At 52.1% G+C, this 22,379-nt stretch overlaps 1 protein-coding gene across 1 annotated transcript in view; it reads left to right on the forward strand.

The window, feature by feature from the left end:
* The window catches only part of LOC138842333 (mucin-12-like), a 45,465-nt gene extending 24,461 nt beyond the window's left edge, over positions 1-21,004 (forward strand). Inside the window, exons 2-13 of the mRNA XM_070043633.1 lie at positions 12,917-13,018; positions 13,322-13,323; positions 13,480-13,605; positions 13,908-13,972; positions 16,460-16,611; positions 16,982-17,056; positions 17,148-17,310; positions 17,978-18,139; positions 18,443-18,445; positions 18,746-18,822; positions 20,705-20,793; positions 20,963-21,004. Coding sequence (XP_069899734.1) covers positions 12,917-13,018; positions 13,322-13,323; positions 13,480-13,605; positions 13,908-13,972; positions 16,460-16,611; positions 16,982-17,056; positions 17,148-17,310; positions 17,978-18,139; positions 18,443-18,445; positions 18,746-18,822; positions 20,705-20,793; positions 20,963-21,004 — 1,058 coding nt within the window. The remainder of the gene's footprint in view (positions 1-12,916; positions 13,019-13,321; positions 13,324-13,479; positions 13,606-13,907; positions 13,973-16,459; positions 16,612-16,981; positions 17,057-17,147; positions 17,311-17,977; positions 18,140-18,442; positions 18,446-18,745; positions 18,823-20,704; positions 20,794-20,962) is intronic.
* Positions 21,005-22,379: the final 1,375 nt, after the last annotated feature.

Consider the following 22,379-nt stretch of genomic DNA (forward strand, 5'->3'; position numbering starts at 1 on the left):
GAAGCCAAGGGGAGAGGAGCCAGGACTGGGGGTGTGAACTTCGTGGCTTTAGGGACATTATGAAAATATGTTAATTAAAGACATTTTAGCCTTAAGCTAATATACAGAGAAAAGGAAGCTATGGAAGGGGGTCAACCTTAGGAGGGGTCCTCCCATCCCTGCTCCCCAGGCAGATGCTGAGGAGGGGGATGGTGGGGATGACGATGACAGTGATGAAGGACCCAGAAATCAGCAAGGGTATTGCCTCTGTTTCTCCCGCCATGCCTTCGAGACAGCCACCCACACAAATTATTGCAAGGTGCTCATAATCGCATGGAAAAGACCATGTTGAATCCGTTAGAACGCCAAGGAGTCAAAAGCATCTATCTTGATAAATGCACAGAGCCATCGGGAGTGGGGAGTTCAGGCAAGGAGGGCCATTCCGGGGGACACCAGGTCTGATGATACCCCAAGCCCCCCAGCCCCCTACTCCCAGAAGGCTCTGCTATTCACAAAGCCATTTCAGAGCATGTAGCCTGTATGACTCATCAGGAAAATTAGGAAAGGAAAGGAAGGCAGACAGGAAAGAGAGACTCAGAGAGGGTGAGTGACTTACCTGGGACCAGCATGACCCATGATTATATGATAATTAGCATGACCTCACCCGTATGATACCAGGTTTGTGCTGCCCTGACCCCGCACTGGAGGCCCTCTGCCCTCTGCAATACCTCCATCCCACTGCGTGCATTCTGGGTCCTCTTCAGAAGTCAGATCAGAGACCGCTGGTGGCATATGTGGTTTTCTTTGTTTCTCATCTGCTCCCTGCTCTTGGTACCCCAGTTCACCAAGAGGACTGATGAAGTCTTGGACAACTGAACAGTGGGGAGAAGGAATGGCAGCCTGAGAAAGTAGAAAAACGCTGCAGGGCTGTGCAGGGGAGTCGAGGTGTAGGAATGTCCCAAAGGTGAGGGGCATGTGCCCGGTGGGGAAGGCAGGTTGGTGAGGGAATACCTTTGGGTAACAGGAGCATCAAAACCAGGTGGAGGCTGGACCTCCAAGGACAGAGCAGGGGTGGGTCACCCGTGCCAGGACAGATGCAAAGAGGGACGTTGGGAGCCATCCTGGCATGAGGCCATGGGGGTCCAGCTGGGAACCCAAGTTCCTTGGAAATAGAGAGGAAGGTCCCTCTTGATGATGGGCACCAAGATAGATGGTTCTAGAACCTGTGTGACTGGGGAGCAGGAGATTCTTTTTGGTGGTTGACAAAGGGCTCCAGGCAGGCCTGTTGAGCTTGGGCTGAGCATGGGATTTCTGGAGGGAGCTTTCCTAGAGGCCTGGGACTCAGGAAGGAGGATAAAGAGAGGGACATGGTCTAGAACTCTCCATTCTCCATGTGCTGCAAGGGCCGCAAAGACCACACAACACCAGGGATCAACTTGAGGATTGGAGTCTGTGTCCTGTTTTGTGTACATGAAGCTCCAGAGTGTTCCTAGGAAGGGTGGGGGGGAGGAGCTGCTCAGGATGGCAGCAGGGAACAGGCACCGAGTGCAAGAGCCTCAAGGGGTCAGAGTTCTGGAGTCTAGAAAGGTGAAAGTGGAAGTGGAAACGTCCGGTGTATAAAAGTGTGCTGGGGCTTCCCTGGTGGCGCAGTGGTTGAGAATCTGCCTGCTAATGCAGGGGACACGGGTTCGAGCCCTGGTCTGGGAAGATCCCACATGCCGCAGAGCAACTAGGCCCGTGAGCCACAACTACTGAGCCTGCACGTCTGGAGCTTGTGCTCCGCTACAAGAGAGGCCGCGATAGCGAGAGGCCTGCGCACCGCGATGAAGAGTGGCCCCCGCTTGCCACAACTAGAGAAAGCCCTCGCACAGAAACGAAGACCCATGACAGCCAAATAAATAAACAAATGTGGGGTTTAAAAAAAAAAAAAAAGTGTGGTGAAGGCCACAACAGACTTGTTCACAGTAGACAAAGGGGCAACCTTTGAAGCGTAGGTGACATAAATTTAGAGCAATTAAAAGGCAGTAGTTGTATTTTTTTGTTTTTTTTGTTTTTGCTATTATGGATAAAGCCACTACAGGTCTTGTACACATTTTTGGATGGACACGTGCACTCATTTCTCTTGGATTTATAATTGGAAGTAGAATCACTGAGTCATAGGGGGGGCTTACGTTTAGTGTTTTACGCAGAGTAATAAACTTACTCATTCAGCAAACACAGGAGACCTGGCTCTGCCCAGGCAGGTGCTCTGAACCAGGTAGGATGAATAAGCCAGTTTATAGTCTTGTTTATTAGACAGAAACACGGGAACGGGGCAGAAAGAACCACAACCCGGGGCTGTGCTGAGGCTCCGAGAGGGGCCCCGGCGGAGGAGGGTGAAGGGGGTACCACTCAGAGGCTGTCCCCTGGGCTCAGCTGGGAGCCTGTAGGGAGAGGTGACACTGGAGTTTGCTGGCTGACGGGGAGTCCAGGGAGGGAGTAGTAATAGATGCTCAAAGCCTTTAGACAATTTCAGAACTGACAAAGCCATGCGTAGCTATGGACAGAACTGGAGTAGTGACAAACAGATTCCCTGGGTACAACACATCAGGAAGCCACGCCTCCCGCTGTCTGGGTGTGACACTAATGATCAAAACTGCTGGTGTTCACTGAGGGCCTACTATATGCTAGACAGTGTTCTAACTGATATCTCAGTTAAATTTCCCAGCGACCCTGGGAAGAAGCACTGTTACTGATTTCTGTTTTATACATGGGGAAACTGAGGCATGGAGATGTTAACTAACTAGTTCAAGGCTTCCCATCTATCAGGTGGAGGAGCCAGGATGGGAACCCACGCTGTCAGGCTCCAGAGCCCACATTCTTTACCACTTGCTCTAACTGGGGGTGTCCGTGTGTGTTAGTTTCCTGAGGCTGCTACAACAAATTACGATAGACTTTGTGCTTCAAACAACAGAAATTTATTCTCTCATAGCTATGGAGGCCAGAAATCCGAAATAAGGTGTCATCAGTGCCTGGTCCCTCCAAAGGCTCTCATTGTCCCTTCCAGCTCCTGGTGGTTCTTGGCGTTGCTTGGCTGTGTGGCATCACTCCAACCTCTGCATCTGTCTTCTCATAGCCTGCTTCCCTGTTTGTGTCAAATCCCCCTTGCCTTTCTCTTATAAGGACACCAGTCATTGGATTTAGGGCCCACCCTAAATCCAGGATGATCTGATCTTGAGATCCTTAACTTAATTACATCTGCAAAGACCTTATTTCCAAATAAGGTCACCCTCAAGGGTATATGGGGATTAGGACTTGGACATATCTTTTGGGGGGACATAATTCAACCCACTCTACCATGCTTCTACAGCAATCAGAGCAACAGCCCTTCAGGGAGGCAGTGGGCAGGGGCAGCGGCAGGTGGCCCTGGCTGCTGGTGCTAGAAAGCCGGGAAGCCCATTCATTCGCCACAGGTGTGTGCAGGGCAGGGGGTGGGGGGCGGAGGCAAGGTGGCCCCGGCCTTGTCTCACCCCTAAGGTGACTCTGCCAGGTGGGAATGACCTTCCAGAAAAGGAGACAGGCCCAAGTCACTGAGGTTGTGTGTGGCAGGGCTGAAAGTACACCCAGGACTGAATGACACAGCCTAGTGGCCCCCACATGGCTTCTCTTGTAGGATATTCTAGAACAGTGGTCCCCAACCTTTTTGGCACCAGGGATGGGTTTTGTGGAAGACAATTTTTCCACGGACAGGAGGTGGGGAGCCGGGGGTTGGTTCAGGCGGTAATGCAAGCAATGGGGAGCGATGGGGAGTGGCAGATGAAGTTTCGCTCGCCTGCCCGCGGCTTACCTTCTGCTGTGCGGCCCGGTTCCTAACAGGCTGCGGACTGGTGCCGGTCCACGGCCCGGGGGTTGGGGACCCCTGTTCTAGAATGAGAAGGGTGGTGAAGGCAGGCATCATTCATCCCCATTTTCCGGGGGAAATGGAAGTTCAGAGAGGTTAACTGCACAAGATCCCGTAGCTGGGTAGCACCTGCCCTCACAGGTGTGCCCCCCGCTCCACACCCCACCCTTCAGGGCTGCTCCCATGGACCCCGCTGAACCACCACAAGCAGAAGTGTGTTTTGGAGGTGGTAGGAGGGGACCGTCTTATATCGAGATGGCGATCTTCAGACTTGTCCCAAGGTGTTTTCGAGGGCTTTTCCCCAAGAATGCCACCAAGTGAAAAACTTGCTTGGCAAACCAGCTGCCTAACTCAAATGATTATCTTTTAAAGAAAGAAGCAATAAGAACTGTACACAGGACAAGAAAGTAAAATTTTACTTGTTTGGTAGGAGAGCTGGTGTCTTGGATGGCTAGTGCAACACAGACATTAGATCATTTTTGTTAAAGCATTTTGATCACAAAGGTGTGGGGAATCCCAGCTTGGGAATTATTAGTGATTTTGCATGAGTTCTCCAAGGTACTGGGCACACCTAAGTTTTAATTTTTACAGCATATGCATTTATTATGTTTAGACATTATATCGTGAATGCCTATTTATGGTAGAACATTTAGAAAATATAGACAAACAAAAGGAGAAAAATCTCTCTTAAGCTTACCACTCAGATGGACATTGCTAACATTTTGGTCTTTTTCTGAGTAGGTATTTAGCTTTATTCTAGGGGCAGTTTCTGTTTCAGTGGCTGATTAATATTCTATTTTATGGAATACCCTAGTCCTCTAACTGGTCTCCTATTCTTTTATTCTTGGACAGGTTTTCCCCAATCTTTCATAGATAATGATGCAATAAACCTTCTCGTAAAACATTTTTTAAAAAAATCTGCATCAGATTACTTTACTTTAGGGTCAGTAACTAGAAGTGGAATCATTAAAATGGTATGACTCTGCCACGATCCCTGATGCACATTTTCAAAATTATCCTTTAGAAATATGACACTAAGCTAACGTCCATCAGCATCTTATTCCCCAACCAATACCAGCTACGTTACTTAACATCACAGAGGGGGGTGCAATGTGATACGCTTACCAGTGAAGTTGACCATCTTCTTCTCATAGGCTTATTGGCCACGTACATTGTTTCTGTGGAGAATGTCTGTGTTTTTCCTTTGCTTAGCTTCCTGGTGGAACATCTTCTGACCCTGGAGGTTGACTTTGGGAAGGAGTTTGCTCAACTTCTCTGACGCATCCTTTGGGGATGACATGACCACCGGAATCTCAGGCTGGGAAGGTTCTGAAACTCTTCACAGGGCACAGTCTAGGGTGCCTTTTTCTTGTCCCTCCCAGAAATGAGTGAAAGCCTTGGGCATGGACAGGGCTGCTGCCGGGGAGGTGGGGGATACGGCAGAGCCCTTATCTTGCGGTACACGGGCCTCTCACTGTTGTGGCCTCTCCCGTTGCGGAGCACAGGCTCTGGACGCGCAGGCTCAGCGGCCATGGCTCACGGGCACAGCCGCTCCGCAGCATGTGGGATCTTCCCGGACCGGGGCACGAACCCGTGTCCCCTGCATCGGCAGGCGGACTCTCAACCACTGCGCCACCAGGGAAGCCCCAGAGCCTTTATCTTGAGGGTCTCAGTTAGACAGTGAGCAGGAAAGAACAGCACCAGGGAGGAGAAGGGTGGTTAGGAGGCAGTGGTGTCTTAGGACCTGAAGGAGATGAGAAATTCCAGGAGGAAGGGCAGCCTGGTGAAAAGGACAGGGATTTGGGCACTCAAGCTGGTCGGCAACTATAGCGAAGACGTGGGTGGCAGTAAAAGGGAGTAAATGGTGTGAATTCAGGAATAAAGACCAAAGACAGCCTGTCCAGAGGCCATTCCAACGAGTGTCCTGGCCTTCACTGGGGCCCCCGGCGTCCCACTATGTAACTGCCGTGGGCTCATCAGTCAATCTCCATGCCTCTGCCCTCACTGCCCTTCACTCCAGGGCTCTGCTCCTAAGGCACAGCTGTGATCATGGCCTTTTGCTGGATGTTCTCCACTGTTGCTGAGTCAAGTCCAGAGCTGGCTTCACACCCACCTTGCCAGCCTTCCTTCTGCCCCCTCTGGTCTCTCAGTATTTAGCTCTGCACCAAACATGTACTCTGAGCTTCCACACATGCTGTTCCCCCCGCCTGAAACGTTTTCTTTGCTCTTCGCCACTCGAGAAACCCTTTTCTTGTGCTAAAAGTAAAACCTACCTTCAGATTGTGCTTGAATTCTACCTAACCAGCTGGGTGAACTTGGAAAGTATTTAACCCTTTCCTTGTGCTAAAAGTAAAAGCTACCCTCAGATTGTGCTTGAATTCTACCTTCCAGCTGGGTGAACTCAGAAAATATTTAACCCTTAGACCCTCAATTCAGGTGTGAAACAGGAATATTCATGTCTACCTCCCAGGGTTACATTAAATAACTAAGAAGAAGTGTCAGGTAGACGTTCCAGTATTCATTCTCGCCTTTACTCAAGACGTGCTCATGGAGCAGCCACTCTGGTTCAGGCTGAACGGGGCAGAAATGTTCTCTATGTGCTCAGAGAGGGGCAAAGGGAATTACATACACAGTCATTGAGTTACAGTTGTGATATGGCTACACAGGAATTTGATAGGCCGCCAATAAATGTCACCTCTCCCCACCCCTATTTATTCTTTGTGACTCAGTTAGGGACACGATCATAAATTGCCTTTATATGCTTTCTCATTGTTTGACTTTCTCAGCAAAAATAGTCTACTTTTATAACTTAAAAAGTCCAGTAAAATTTGTAATGCCTAAGTCCACAAAACCCCTTCTTTTTAAAGAAGAAGGGAAAAAGACAGCTTTGATATTACTTTCTTTTCAAAGCCTTCTGAGAAAGGCAGAAGGGTGGTTCCCTCCCTCTCCCACCCTGTTGACTCCCACTGTCCCTTCAAATGGGCCTTGACTGCCCCCGAATTGCGCTGGGGGGCCAGGACACCCCGTGAGGGGTAGGGGCTCATTTGTCCGCCAGCCTGGGTTTACTCTGAGCCCTGCTACCCTCTGCTTTGGGTTGACCAGAGGCCCCATGTGTGGTCTCTCTCTCTCTCTCTCTCTCTCTCTGAGCCTCTTCATACCCGAGCCCCAGGGAGGCCCCACCTCCACCCTTGGCAGCCTCTCAGCTCAGCCGCTTCTCTTCCCCATGCTGAATTAGGCAAAACCTAACTCCGTAGGCAGGAGAATTGGGCAAAACAAACGTATCTACTGACTTAAAAACAACCAAGCAATCTTGTCAATTTTTTACATTACTTTAGAATTCCACAAATCATAGGCATTATGCCACCTTTGACCCGAACTGCCTTAATCAACGATTTGATATCACTCTTCCCCTAATGTTCTTTTTCTTTTTTAAATTTTTTTTTATCTGCCTGCTCCTGGTCTTAGTTGCGGCACGCGGGATATAGTTCCCTGACCAGGGATCGAACCTGGGACCCCTGCATTGGGACCATGGAGTCTTAGTCACTGGACCACCAGGGAAGTCTCTCCCTTAATGTTCTGATGGTAGCTCTGCAAAGCCAACGATCCAGAACTGTTGGTGTGAATGACATATCTTCGCTAATTGTCCACTACCCTGGCCTCCAGTCCTGGTCCAGCTCCTGGCCTCTCCCTGTGACTGTCTGCCTCTTTTAAGACCCTGTGAAAATGGGAGCGTCTGGGAGGGCGGAGGGTGCCACTGCCTTGACCGCCTCCACAGTCCTCTCTGCCAGGGGCCAAAGTCCACCTTCCTGAGAGGTGAGAAAGATGCAGCCCCAGGGCATCTTTGCAGAGGAGTGGGGGACCGACAGGAGGGACAGGAGGTCACATGCCCTGCCCTCTCAAGGAAGTTTCTATACACCATCCTGTGGAATTCCTAATAATCCCTAGATGTATGGCACAATTGTCACAAAGATTCTACCCATATTCCATCTTATTCGTCTTATAGGCAGGGTGAAGAGGAGCCAGAGATTATAGTCCCAACTTCCATAGGAAAATAGAGTCTCACATGTGCAGTCACATGTTCTTAGTGGCACAGAGAACACAGAAGAAGCGCTCCAGTCCCAGGGTGCAAGCCCAGCTCCCATTATCAGAGAGCTGCAGCCCATCGAGTGGGCTGTGGGACCAGGGTGGAGGAAGAGCTCATCTGGGCAGTCGCCGGAGTCACAGGACAGCCAGGTAGTGGTGGTAGTATTCCAGGTAGAGTGGCTAGCCTCTGTGTAAGTATATCTGGAGAGAAAGGACAGGGGATGAATTATCCACAGTAATGAGTGAGTGCCTTAGCTCTCCTGTTCCTCCTGGGTCAGTGGGAAGTGCTGGGGTAGAGGAGGAATCTCACATGTAAAGGATTGTGAAGAGAGATTTGTCAGACTAAGTGTCAGCCACATGACGAAAGGGGAGTGTGTGGCCTGCAGATCACAGGATGTGAGGGGCAAAAGGAATGTGCAGGGGGGATGTGAGTACTAATATCAGCTTGAGTTTATGCAGGAGTGCCAAAGGAAATGAACATGTCTCTGGGTGCCTGGGAGGAATGTACAGGCAATATTGGGTAACAGTATACATATATATTTGATACGGAGGCATTCTTATTTAAGGTGTTTGCAGATGACACTGTGGGTTGAGAAAAATCATGTACACGTATATATGTGTATATATGTATATATGTGTGTGTATGTATATATGTGCATATATAGGAACATACAGATTTGTCAAAATCCACAGCCATACAACTAACAATTCAAGTCATAAATCACATTAACCCCCAGAATATTAGCTAGTGATACTTTGCCCTATAAATAAACTACTATACTCAACAGAAGAGACAAAGGTCTAGATCACCATTGGTAAATTATCCATATCTACAGATGCCCCGACATAGGGGCATCCTATACCCCTGAAAAGGAAAGCCATGCTTCAGTGTCATAGGCTGACAAGCTATGTCCCAGGCAGCCTGGGACAGACTGCCATTAAACTCAGTAACAAAATCACATACCAAAGTATCATCTCTGAGTTTTCCCAATTCACGGTGTCATCTGCAAACACCTTAACCAAGAATGTCCACAAAACAAGTCCCGGTGACTCCTATACACTTCTAGTGGTGATGGACCGTCAGCCATAATTACTACCGGGCAATCCACTTTTCCTACAATACTCTAAGAGTTATCAGTTCCATCTGCCACCTTCCATACTACTGATAATATAAGAGCTTCATCACCTTCTGGTTCTGGTGAATCAACCACCACTCAAGTCTTTGGACAAACAGCCATGACATTCACTAAAGAAACAATTCTCTAGACACGTTTCAGATTTGTTAACAACAGTCCTCCGACCACCTATACCGAAAGTGATGGAAGAACTGCATCCCCTTCAAGTCCTCATCAACTGTCTACCACTTATTTTATTCCAGGAGAGACATCCACAACTTGCAATCCAAGTTCTGCTTCCAGCGAAAGCACTGTGAGTTCCACCACGACTTGCACTTGGTCAGAATCCACCATCTCTTCTGAGGGTTCCTACACCACAGACCTTCAGAGTTCCACCACCACTTTGGGCTGGACTGAATCCACAGTCTCTTCTGAGGGTTCCCCCACCAGAGGGGATGGAAGTTCCCCCCCAAATTCTGGTTGGTCTGAGTCCACAGTCTCCTCTGAGGGTTCCCTCACCACAGCCACTGGGAGCTCCACCACCACATCTGGTTGGTCTGAATCCACACTTTCTTATGAGGGTTCCCCAACCACAGGCTCTGGGAGTTCCACTACCACTTCTGGTGGGTCTGAATCCACAGTGTCTTCTGAGGATTCCCCCACCACAGGCCCTTGGAGTTCTGCCACCACTTCAGGTTGGTCTGAATCCACAGTCTCTACTGAGGGTTCCCCAACCACAGGGGATGGGAATTCCCCCGCAAATTCTGGATGGTCTGAATCCACAGTCTCTTCTGAGGGTTCCCACACCACAGGCGCTGCAAGTTTAACCATCACTTCTGGTTGGTCTGAATCTGCCATCTCTTCTGAGGGTTCCCACACCAGAGGCTCTGGGAGTTCCACTACCACTTCTGGTGGGTCTGAATCCAAAGTCTCTTCTGAGGATTCCCCCACCACAGGCCCTTGGATTTCCTCCACCACTTCTGGTAGATCTGAATCCACAGTGTCTTCTGAGGGTTCCCACACCACAGGCCCTTGGAGCTTCACCACCACTCCTGGTTGGTCTGAATCCACTGTCTCTTCTGAGGGTTCCCCAAACACAGGACTTCAGAGTTCCACCACCATGTCTGGTTGGTCTGAATCCACAGTATCTTCTGAGAGTTTCCACACCACATATGTTGGTAGTTCCACCACTGCTTCTGGTTGGTCTGGATCCACAGTCTCCTCTGAGGGTTTCCTCACCACAGCCTCTGGGAGTTTCCCCACCAATTCTGGTTGGTCTGAATCCACTCTCTCTTCTGAGGCTTCCCCAACCACAGGCCTTCAGAGTTCTGCCACCAATTCTGGTTGGTCTGAATCCACAGTCTTTTCTGAGGGTTCCCACACCGCAGGTCTTCAGAATTCCACCACAACATATGGTTGGTCTAAATCCAGAGTGTCTTCTGAGGGCTTCCCCACCACAATTGATGGGAATTCCACCACCACTTCAGGTTGGTCTGAATCCACAGTCTCTTCTGAGGAGTCCCCCACCACAGGCCCTTGGAGTTCTGCCACCACTTCAGGTTGGTCTGATTCCACAGTCTCTTATGGGGGTTCCCAAACAACAGGCCCTTGGAGTTCCACCGCCACTTCTGGTTGGTCTGAATCTACAGTGTCTTCTGAGGGTTCCCACACCACAGGCCCTTGGAGTTTCACCACCACTTCTGGTTCGTCTGAATCCACAGTCTCCTCTGAGCATTTCCTCACCACAGCCTCTGGGAGTTCCCTCACAAATTCTGGTTGGTCTGAATCCACCGTCTCTTCTGAGGCTTCCCCAACCACAGGCCTTCAGAGTTCCACCACCAACTCTGGTTGGTCTGAATCCACAGTCGCTTCTGAGGGTTCCCACACCACAGGCCCTCTGAGTTCCCCCACAAATTCTGGTTGGTCTGAATCCACAGTCGCTTCTGAGGGTTCCCCAATCACAGGGCCTGGGAGTTCCACCACCACTTTTGATGGGACTGAATTCTCAGCGTCTTCTGAGGGTTCCCACACCACAGCCACTGGGAGTTCCACCACCACTTCTAAATGGTCTGAATCCACAGTCTTTTCTGAGGGTTTCCACACCACAGTTGCTGGGATTTCTACAGCCCCATCAAGCAATGGAGAGACATTCACTGGCCCAGCTGGATCAAGACAGACTGCCACTGTTGTTACTCAGAAAACCACAGATCACAACACCATATCTGATTCTCCTCAGCTCATGGACTCACCTACAACAACAGTTTCTAAAGGGGATGGAAGTCTTGTGTCCACTTCACGTCCAGTTGAATCCATTACCACATCCAGTGGTGATGAACAAACAACGACATTTTATATTGAAACCACTGTGTCCACGACTCTCTCAGCGCCATCAACACACACACTCTCCTCTTATTCCTCATCTTCTACACCTTTAAGTTCTGAGCAACTTTCTACCACCACCTCCAGCACTGGACACAACACAACAGCAATTACTGAAATGCCCTCGGTCCTCACGACAATTTCCAAATCATCTAAATCAACCATTTCGTCTGGAACTTCCTATCCTGGGCATTATGGTAGCGTTGCTTCCTCTTCAAGCTCCAGCCAGCTGTTTACCACCCCCTCTGTCTCTGCACAGACAACCACAGGCCTCACCAAGGAAACCACATTTTCTACCTCTACTCCTGATTCATCAAAACCTACAGGTACCTTGAACAGCACTGTTACTGAAGGGAATGAAATTTCTGCTTCCACATCAAGGCCTAGAGAATCCTTAATCACTTCTGGTGGTTATGGACACATGACCACATCTTCTCCTCCAGGATCCACTTTCTACACAACCTCCACAGAGGGTTCCACACCATCATTCTCTACCCCTTCTTTGCATAGTACATACAATGCAAGTCCTTCCGCATTAAGCCCCAGTGAGATCTCTACCCACATTGTGGTCTCAGAACCTATCACCATGACTGCCAAAGAGGAGTCAACTTCTGGCTTTTCTCCTCCTCTGTCCTCCACTTCACCTGGCTCCACTGGTGCTCCAGTCCCTGGTTTCAGTACCATTTCAACTCTGCGTCCCCCACTCACTGGTACACACACAGCTGTGATGACAACCCACTCTCCAGCTATGACAACAAGTAAGTCTCCTTGTTTGTCACTCTATGGGTTCCTCCTGCTCATCTTCCCTTATCAGCTAATCAGTTTTGTACTCCTTGTGATCTTGTTCCACACTTCCAGTGCCTTTTTGTTACCAATGTACATCATCCATGCAGATGATGTTGCTCCCTTTTGATTTGTAGGGCCCTTGTTTTCTTTGTGTGTCCTCTATTTTTTTAAAATTTATTTATTTTATTTTTGGCTGCTTTGGGTCTTTCCTGATGCACGCAGGCTTTCTCTAGCTGTGGCGAACCAGGGCTACTCTTCGCTGCGGTGTGTGGGCCTCTCCTGTCACGGAGCACGGGCTCTAGGCTCACGGGCTTCAGTAGCTGTGGCTCGCGGGCTCAGTAGTTGTGGCACACGGGCTTAGTTGCTCCACGGCACGTGGGATCTTCCCAGACCAGGGCTCAAACTCGTGCCCCCTGCATTGGCAGGCGGACTCCCAACACTGCGCCACCAGGGAAGCCCCTTTGTGTGTCCTCTTTTATCTCTTGCTTCCTTCCTCTCTGTTGTCCCTCTTCCTTTCCCTACTCTCTCCTGGGGGTTGAGGTGGTGACAAATGGATCTCGGTTGCTGCATGATCATCTGGTCCCATCCCCATCTTTCAATGCAGTGTCTGAACGATGGGACTTGGAACAGGAGTCAATGTTTTTGTGTTTTGGGCTTCCATGGTAACCTCTGTGAATGTTCTACCCCTTCTCAGGGCAGTGCTACAATGGGGCCACTTGGAACGGAGAAGAATGTGCCTGTACCGAAGGCTACTTTGGTTACCAGTGTCAGTCCCTCTTGGAATACTTATTCATAGGTAAAGACCTTTCCTGAGACTTGTAGATCATCCCCACATCCCTTAACCACTTAAAATAGGAGGGCAGCACTGGAAGGATCATTTGCTACCACTACTTAATTGTGCAGGTAGAGGAGAAAATGTGACTTTCACCCAGACCAAAACGCAGGTAGAACATGAACCTTCTGCCTCCCCCTTCTGGGTCCTTTTCACTAGCTAACCTGCCTCTCTCATCAGGATGATCATCTAGAGGCCTCCATTTAGGTCTCACTGGGTTGTGATCCTGGCCACTAGCTCTTCCTGGTATACAGAGGCAAGGGGCAGAGGTTTCAGCAACTCCTACCTGCCTTTTGAGTTTCCATCCTCCCTCCTACACACTTCCTCTACTTCCCCAAAACCAATAGATGAAGAATTAACTAATCCTGCAAGGCATTACTGGGAGGTTGCTGTCTCATGCATAATGTGTCCTCTTCCCACAGAAGTCCCAGAAAAAAATCAATGCCACTGTAGAACTGAGAGTGAAAGTAACTAACAGAAATTTCACAGAAGACCTAAATAACATATCCTCCCATACATACCTGAATTTTGTTCAACTATTCAAGAGTCAGGTAAGAGCAGAGGAAGCCTAGATTCACCAATGTGAGAGGGGATGCCAGGGCTCATCTTGACTTACTGTTCAGGGCTTCTCAGCTCTTGGGTCCCTTCAGCCTAAGTCCTGAGAGGGGGGCGGTTCCTCTGAGAGCCTCCTTCCTTGAGCCATACCCCTCCAACACATCCTGGAAGAGGGAACATCCCTCTGCCTTCCCTTCCTTCTTTCCTATGGGCTAATACAGGGGCTCCTTGGGGAAGGAGAACAGGGGCTGCTGCACACTCCAGGCTTCTATGAGCTCAGCTGTCTTGTTTCTTTCAGATGGATAAAGCTTACAGGAGCGAAGACTTTCCACAATACAGAGGCGTGATCATTAGGAAACTACTGTGAGTATGGGGGTGGAGAGATTTATAGACTATGGGAAGCTCCTTCTCTCTTGCCTGCTCTCCTGTCTCCTCCTATCATGAATGATTCGAGTATCAGTACCTGGCTGGGTCAAAAAGGCCCCCAGCTAGAAGGCAACACCTGAGGGCTCTGAGACCATGCATTCATTCATTCAGCACTCATCCAAGTAACAAACTAGTATTGAAAGCCTACCCTGTGCTAGGTGCTGGGAGCACAGCGGTTCTGGTCTTCATGGAGCTTAGAGTGGCAGAACACAGGTAGCAGAATGGCTGTGCAGTCTGTCTAGAATTATGGTAAGGGACACACAAGGTGCAGTGGGAGAGGTCCTGAATGCAAGCTCAGTGAGATGGAGGGAAATCCTCCTGGAGGAAGTGACAGCTAAGCTGAGGCTTGAAGGATGAGGAGAAATGAGCCAAGTAGAAGGAAAGGAGGAGGAGAGTGTTACAAGAGGAAATCAATGACGATGAGCCTAGAGGTGAGAGAAAGGAGGGTAGATTCCAAGAACATAAAGCACACTTGGCTGCTTGAGGACAAAGGGGTCATGGTGGGAGAGGAGGTTAGAAAGGTAACCTGTGCCAAGCTATTTAGATGTGAAGCATCAGCAATTGTGGCCCATTGGGATAGTATCCGATTTGCACTGCAGACAACTCAATTTGGCTACAGGGCTGAGAATGGGTGGACAGAGGAGGGAGATGATAGCAGCCTGGACCTGAGAGGTGATAATGAAGAAGAAAAGTATCCAGTGTGAAAGGTCTTTAGGGGGCAGGACCAGCAGATCATGGGAGTTTGATGGGTGTTTTGAGAAAAGGAGGAATGACACCAGATTTCTGGGCTTCTGGGAATGCGGGGTGCCCTTTGCTGAAATGAGGAACATAAGGAAGAGCAGAATGGGAGACGAAGATGATGAGTTTGGCCTGGGGGCCCAGCCACGTGGAGTGGCTGAGTGATGGAGCAGCTGATGGTCAAACATGGGATAGGAAGGGTCTACAGTGGAGGCACTGGTGTTGGCATCCCTAGATAGACATCGCTGGAAGCCCTGGGAGTAGACCAGATGGCCGGGGCCGTCGTCACAGCACAAAAGCAAAGATGTACCAGGGAAGGAGCATGGGAAGCCCCAACATTGAAAGGATAGGCAGGAGAATCAGAACTCTGAGAGGAGAGTGCAAAGAAGCAGACAGAGGGGTGGGAAGGGAGCCTGGGGGTGTCAGGTCCCAACATGTCCAGGGCCCTTTGGGTTCCATAGCCTAGTGTCCTCCACCCCCACCCAGCATCAGAGCCATTGTCTCCATCTCCCTTCTGGCTCAGGATTTTGTTGTTTCAAGTCCTCCTGGGTCCTGCTCCTGACTTCTCTGTCACAATGGCTGTGACTAGTGATGGACCTTGTCTCAAGTTCTCTCTTCTGAGAGCATTGCTGACTGTCTAACAAGAAGCTTCTGGGTTGAAATCCAACGTTTCTAAGGCAGCTTCACGTTTCTTCATTTCTGAACGCTTACTTTTTTGGTTTTGAAAATATAATCCAATAGCTTCTACTTTACATTTTTTAATTAAAAATTTTTTCATTGTAGTAAAATACCCATCACATAAAGTCTGCCATTAACCACTGAATTCGCCATTTTAAGTGTACGGTTCAGCAGCATTAAGTCCATCCACATTGTTGTGCAACCACCACCGTCCTTCTCCAGAACTTTTTCATCTTCCCAAACTGAAGCTCTGTCGCCATTCAACAATAACTCCCAATTCCTCCTCATCCCACCCCTGGCAACTACCACGTTACCTTCTGTCTCTACAAATTTGATTACTCCAGGGACCTCATACTACGACTCATAAATACTCATAGAGTAGTTGTTTTTTTGCGACTGGCTTTCACTTAGCATAATGTCCTCAAGGTTCATGCATGTTGTAGCATGTCTCAAAATTTCCTTCCTTTTTGAGGCTGAATAATATTCTATTGTATATACAGACTACATTTTGTTTATTCATTCATCCACTGATGGGCGCTTAAATTGCTTTCACCGTTTAGTTTTTATGAATAACACTGCGATGAACATGGGTGTACAAATATTTCTTCCTGCCTCTGCTTTCAATTCTTTGGGCTAGATGCCCAGAGGTGGAATTGCTGGACCCTATGGTTATTCTGTTTTTAAGTTTTTGAGGAACCATCATACTGTTTTCCACAGTGGCCGCACCATTCTACATTCCCACCAACGATGCACGAGGGTTCAATTTCTCCGCATCTTTGCCCAACAGCTTCCATTTTTAGGAATGAATTCCACCCATTGGCATATATTGTTATCACAGGTTTACTCTGTAGCCTCCCTCTAGGTTGTTACCTGCTGGAGGGAAGAGTCTCTATTCTGTCCTGCCTCTGGGACATATGGCTAATTGTTTCTCATCACCTCTCTTGCTTCTTGGGCCCTGCTTGCTGGGAGGGCAGGCAACACAGGGTAGCTGACGATTCCTAATTCCAGCAAAGGCAGCGTCGTGGTGGAACATGAAGTCGTCATGGAGGCAAACTTCACTTCAGAGTTTCAGGAGCTGTTTGCAAACCTCACTAAGATCATAAAGGCCAAGGTTATGAATGAGACCGGAAAGCTACCGAGTAATTCTGAAGCGTGCAAAAGTAAGCCCATCTAAAACCCCTTGATGTTGGTGGGGAAAGGATGGGAGGGGTCGCTTAGGGAGGTCTCAGCCCCATCCCCACACCTCACCTCTCTCCTCTCTTCCGGAGCTCCAGAGACCTCCCTCCCCAGCAGTCAAGCCCGGATACCTTCCGCAGACTCTGTGCTGCTGCCAGCAGTCCCTCCCAGTCCCGGGCTGAGGTTGTCACCAGCCCTAATGTCCCCATCTGAGCAAGCTCACAGGCCCAGCTGCATCTGGGGATGGCCAAGATCCTACTAGCCTTGTTCCCAGCAAGGAGGAGGGGAAGGCTGGCTGCCCCCAGGGGGCAGAGGCGCCATATCTATTTTGTTCTTTCCCACCACCCTGGGCAGACATCTCATTCCTGTGCTACAATGAGAAGGACACCTTCGTGAATGAGACCGTGAAGCTCGGCTTTGACCTGCAAGGTAAGCAGCTCCGCAGAGTGTGGATGGTAAACCTGAGGGCTAGAGGGCGTGTTCACCAGGCTGACGCTTCCTGCCCGCCCCCCACCCCCAGGGCAATGCACTCAGAAAGTTGCGAAGGAATTCGCCCAATTCTACTACGTGGATGATCTGAATGGGAAGCTGGCCTGTGTGACCAAGTGCACCCTGGGGACGAAGTCGCAAATGAACTGTCACCACGGCAGGTGCCAGCTTCAGCGAAGTGGCCCCCGTTGCCTGTGAGCCTCTACCCTCTCTGGTGGCAGGGCCCCACTCTCCCCGACAGTCACCCAAGGCGGCAGGGTGGGAGTGGGCAGAGCTCGCAAGGCACCCCCTCCCCCCTCCTCTACACCCCTCTTTCTTCTACCCGGGTCTCCCATCTTCCACCACACCAGAGGGAGAGGGAGGTGCAGATTACAGACACAGGCATCGTAGCACTGAGCAAGCCCCTTCCTGAAAAAGTTCCAGTTACCAATTTCCAAATCTGTATCCATGGACCTCTATCTCCATCTGTCATTCGTTTCCCTGACGTCATCCCAGCCACCGTGCCATTATCACCTCCCGCTGTAGCTGGGACGCTACATTCGGGAGATCATAAATTAAAGTACAAAATATAAAACACGGTAACAGGCTGTCAAAGTGCCAACTACGTAGTGTTTAGATGGGTGAACATCACGTGTTTGGGACGAGGTACCGGCGCTCTCGGATTCTGAATTCCTGCTCCGCAGATCTGTGGTCCCTGCACACCCTCCCCGCCCCTTAGCCTTGAGAGTCAGGGAGAGCACCCGGCAACTGTCCTCAGAGGGAGAGCTGGTTTCCTGTGCTTTGACATTAATTTTTTTCTTTCGGGAGACTGGGTGGGTGAGGGATGCTGGTGGGCTGGCCTGAGCTTGTGTGTGTCCCCAGGTGCCTGAACTCGGACACGCACTGGCACTGGGGAGAAAGCTGTGAATTCAGCACCAGCAAGAGCATGGCGTATGGGATCGTAGGGGCCGTGGTGGTGCTACTGGTGGTCTCGGTGGTGGTCCTGGCCATCTCACTCAGCCAATCCCAGAGAAAACTGCACAGGTGAGCTTCTGGGGCTGGGGCGGGGCCTGGGGAGAGGGGACCACAGTCAGAATAACCTGAGGCTCTGCTCCTTCCAGCTGAGCAGTCAGCTGAGGCCCAGGGCAGCCTGCTGATCTGACAGGACATGTCTGTTTGGCAGAGAAATGGAAACAAAAACATATGTACTGGAATTGGATTATGTAATGAAATTACCTGGTGCTTCTTATCACCTTGGCTTCCCTAGAGCAACACCGTCACACTCGGACACTGGGAAAGACCGCCGTCGCTTTCCCCCAATTGTAAAATGCATAAGACCCACCTGAGAAGGTTGAGTAATGCTCAGCACAGCACCTGGCCGGCAATCGAAGGGAACTGCCCTGACTCTAGCCCAATGCCCCCATCTCACAGATAAGGACACTGAGGCCCACTGAGGAGTTAGGGGGGGCCAGGCCGTGGTGACATCCCCAGGAATGCTTTTTGTTTTCTGCCGCTGTCGCTGGGGGCAGTCTCCTCCCTGACTCAGGGCTTGGCCAGGACAGCCCCTTCCGGAAGCCCGAGGTTCAGAGGCCTCTGAGCCCCCTCCCCCGCCTCTCTGCCATGAGCTGCTCACGGCATTTCTGTTGGGAGGCAAGAGAACAACCTGTCTCGAGACTGGCAAGAAGAAGATGTCCTTGTCAGCTTCCAGAGCGCCGGCGTCTGGGAAGGTAGATCTCGTCAGGGGCCAGGACGGGGCAGGCTGGAGGGTGTAGAAGTGCCAAAGTCGGGCTCAGTGGGGCTGTGGGTGACACGTGCGCACATCCTGCCAGGTCGCCCCACCTCTGTTGCAGAAGCCAGGCTCCTCTGCAGCCCCCTGACCCCGAGCCTCCACGGGCAGCCCCTGCTGACCCTCCGGCCTTTTCTCGCTCCTCCCCGTCAAGTTCCGTGCACTCCAGTCTGTGGCCCATGCCTTTGCATAGACTGGGCTGCTTCCGGTGGTCTGAGTCTCTGCGCACCCGCATCCCACCCTGTTTCCAAAATCCGGTTCATGAGCTGCCCGTCCATGGAGCTCCGCATGGGTTCAGCCTGCTCTGGCTCCCAGAGCTGCTCCCGGCCCTGCACCCAGCTGCGGTGGAAAACCCTTCCCAGTACTTCCTGACAAACATGATGGAGGGATTCCAGGGATGGCTGAGAGCCTGATCCTGCCCCCGGAGGCCACCCCCAGCACACCAGACGCACACAGTTAATAGGATGATAGGGCCACGGCCAGGGCTTGACGGGGCATAGATGTACCTGCACCAGCCCAGAGTGGGGCGGGGGTCAGACAAGACTGCGGAGGGGCATCCCCTGAGCTGAGAGGCAGGGCAGTGGTGGGGAGTTAGCCATGTGTGCAGTGGTGGGGAGTTAGCCATGTGCTCCCATGAACATACAGCCCAGTGGGCAGCGAGGCCTTGTCCCACGATGGGAAGGGAAAGGGCTTTCCCGGCAGGGGTCCCTACTTAAGAAAGGACATGGAGGTGGGAAAGAGCACGGTCTGTGGGGGGGTCTGACCCCCCAAGGGCGGGTCAGTGGGACAGGAGAATGACAGGGCCAGGTCAAGGCTGGTCAGTGGGCCATGATGGGGGGACACACAGGAGGGGCTTTAAGGGAGGGGGACCAGACTTCGTTTTGAGCAGCTCACTCAGGAGGATCTAAGCGGAACAGCATGAAAGTGGGGAGTCCAGGGAGGGAGAAGCACAGTACCACAGGTGAGGGACGATGAGGCTGAGTGGGGGTGGCATAGACCGGGAGGCGTGGACAGCAGATGACATAGCTCAGATGCCAGTGAGTCAGGCAGGGCGTGTTGTTTGCAGGCTCTGGGCGGGGATGACGGGGCGCAGTGGGGAGAAGCAGCAGGTGGGTCGCGCTGGGCGGGGGTGGGAGGGCAGGGTACAGGGAGGGGGAAGCACCCCAGATCTGGCCAGTCCGAAGCCTGGGGACAGGCCTGCGGCCTGTGGGCAGCACTGGGGGTCAGCCTAGCCCCCGGTGGGGAGACAGTGGGCGAGGAGGGCAGGTGGAGGGCCACGCGGGGGATCTTGAAGGAAGCAGCAGAGGAATGTTCTGGAAGATGCCAGGAGGACCCGGAGCCTGGGGCCCGGAGGCCGAGGAGGAAGTCTGTCTGCAAGATGGGCACAGTGGGTGCTGGACACGTGCCAACTCAAACAAGAGATTCCAGGCGCAGCTGCTTTGTGTCTGCTGTGGCTACCGTTGCCATGAGGAAGTGTGCACGGTGACCGCAAGCAGTCCCGTCCTCCTGCCCCACCCAGACCAAGCGGCCCCTGGGCCTGGGGCCCCTGCTCACCAGCCACGACTTTTGACCCCAGAGCATGTCGGAGGGCTGCCGCTCTGGTGCCCTCCTGTTCCCGCGTGACCCTGGGCCAGCTCCCCAGGTCCCCTCCCGAGCCTCAGACAAGCTGTGCTGCTGGGAGGACGGATGGGCAGTGGGAAGGGAGTTTAGGGCAGCTCTGGGGCTGACTCTTCAGAGCTGGTCCTTTTACTGGAAAAAAACCCTCCTCTGGGCGTCTTTGGCTTCCCCCAGGCTCACTCTCACCCCAGTACCTCTCCCTACAGGTCAGAATCTGCAGGGGGACACGTTTGGCCTTGAAAATGTCTACAGACACTTCCAGCCTTCCCTGCAGAACGTGGACCCCAGCACAGAGGTGACTCAGGAGCTACCCCCCCCCAGCTAGGGGCTGCTCCCTTGTCCCCCACCCCCTGGGGCTGCCTGGGGAGGGCGGGGCACCCTCGGCCCAGAGGGCAGGTCGCTCCCCGGGGACGCAGCCATCACTACTGGCCCCTCAGCGGTACCTCCTCTCTCCCACCCCCCAGCTCCACATTCAGAGGCCCACGGTGGTGACAGCTGCTCAGTGAGGGGGACAGGGGCTCTCACCCCTCACCCAGATCTGGACGACGAGATAGCGGCTGACAGAGCCCTCCACAGGTCCCGGGGCCGCCAAGAGGAATCAGACGTCAGGGCCCAAGGACAGTCCTCTCAGGGCTGCTGGGTTTGCCCCATCCCCACTGTTGTCACCACCCTCTGCTCCCTTGCCCTCCATCCAGGAGCCCCAAGGCATCTTGTTTGCTCTATGGTGACACCCACTCTGGAATTTCCTACCATAAAAGAGCAAGTCTTAGGGCTTCCCTGGTGGCGCAGTGGTTGAGAGTCCACCTGCCGATGCAGGGGACGCGGGTTCGTGCCCCGGTCCGGGAAGATTCCACATGCCGCACAGCGGCTGGGCCCGTGAGCCATGTCCGCTGAGCCTGCGCGTCCGGAGCCCGTGCTCCGCAATGGGAGAGGCCACAACAGTGAGAGGCCCGCGTACGGAAAAAAAAAAAAAAAAAAAAAAAAGAGCAAGTCTTAAAGTGCAGAGTGTAGCCTGAGTGGTCTCCTCCCCTCCCCTGCAGGGCAGGGGCCTGGTTGCAGGCCTGCATGTCTGGGAGGGTCCTTCTCAAGAGAGCACTCCTTCCAAGGTTGGAGGCTCGGCCCCTTCCTGTGCCCCACATGTGGGGCAGTGAGCCCTTTGTCTGCTCCAAGCAGGGGCAGTGGCGGGCCCACCTCTGCCTGAGGTCTCTGAGGCCGAGAGTGGACCTAGGGCCCAGGGAGGGGGGGAGCCCCCAGAAAGGCCAAAGAGTGAATGCTTTGCCCTGCTGACCTTGAGAGGGGCCTAGGTCACTCCAGATGACCAGAGGGGCTGTGCTTACCTGTGAACCCACAGACCCAAGAACTCTCAGCCATCCTGGGACTGGGCACTGGCCCAGCTGCGTCCATGACCTGCACCCTGTGACCTGGTGGGGTACCCATAGCGGCAGTAAAGCTGGCTTGAGAAGAGGGGAGAGGGGTCTCATTCCCTGGGGCTGGAGTCGAAAGCAGGGCACCCTTCTCCTCGGAGGCTCAGGCCCACCCTCTCCTCCACCTTCCACCTCCCTCCCGGGGTCCCATTAGCTCTTCCAGGCTGCTTCAGGCCCTGTGCCTGTCCCTTCAGAGCGATGGCAAATCTGATGGCCTGTGTGCCTATGTGCTGCCCAGCCAGGGAGGGGCTCCCCTTCCCTCTGCCCTTTGGCCTGGAACAGAGCTGAACCTCCAGTCATTAGTGAAGCTTCCACGCTTCCTCAGATGACCCCCAGCTCTCCGGTGTCTCAGGATCAAAGGGCTTGGGGCCCATTTATTTCTGGAATTTCTTGACCGACTTTCATTTCGCCAATTCCCGAAAGGGTGTAAGGCAGGTACGCTGCCTTCCAGACTCAG

Source organism: Globicephala melas, chromosome 15, assembly GCF_963455315.2.
Source record: "Globicephala melas chromosome 15, mGloMel1.2, whole genome shotgun sequence".
Classification (NCBI taxonomy): domain Eukaryota; kingdom Metazoa; phylum Chordata; class Mammalia; order Artiodactyla; family Delphinidae; genus Globicephala; species Globicephala melas.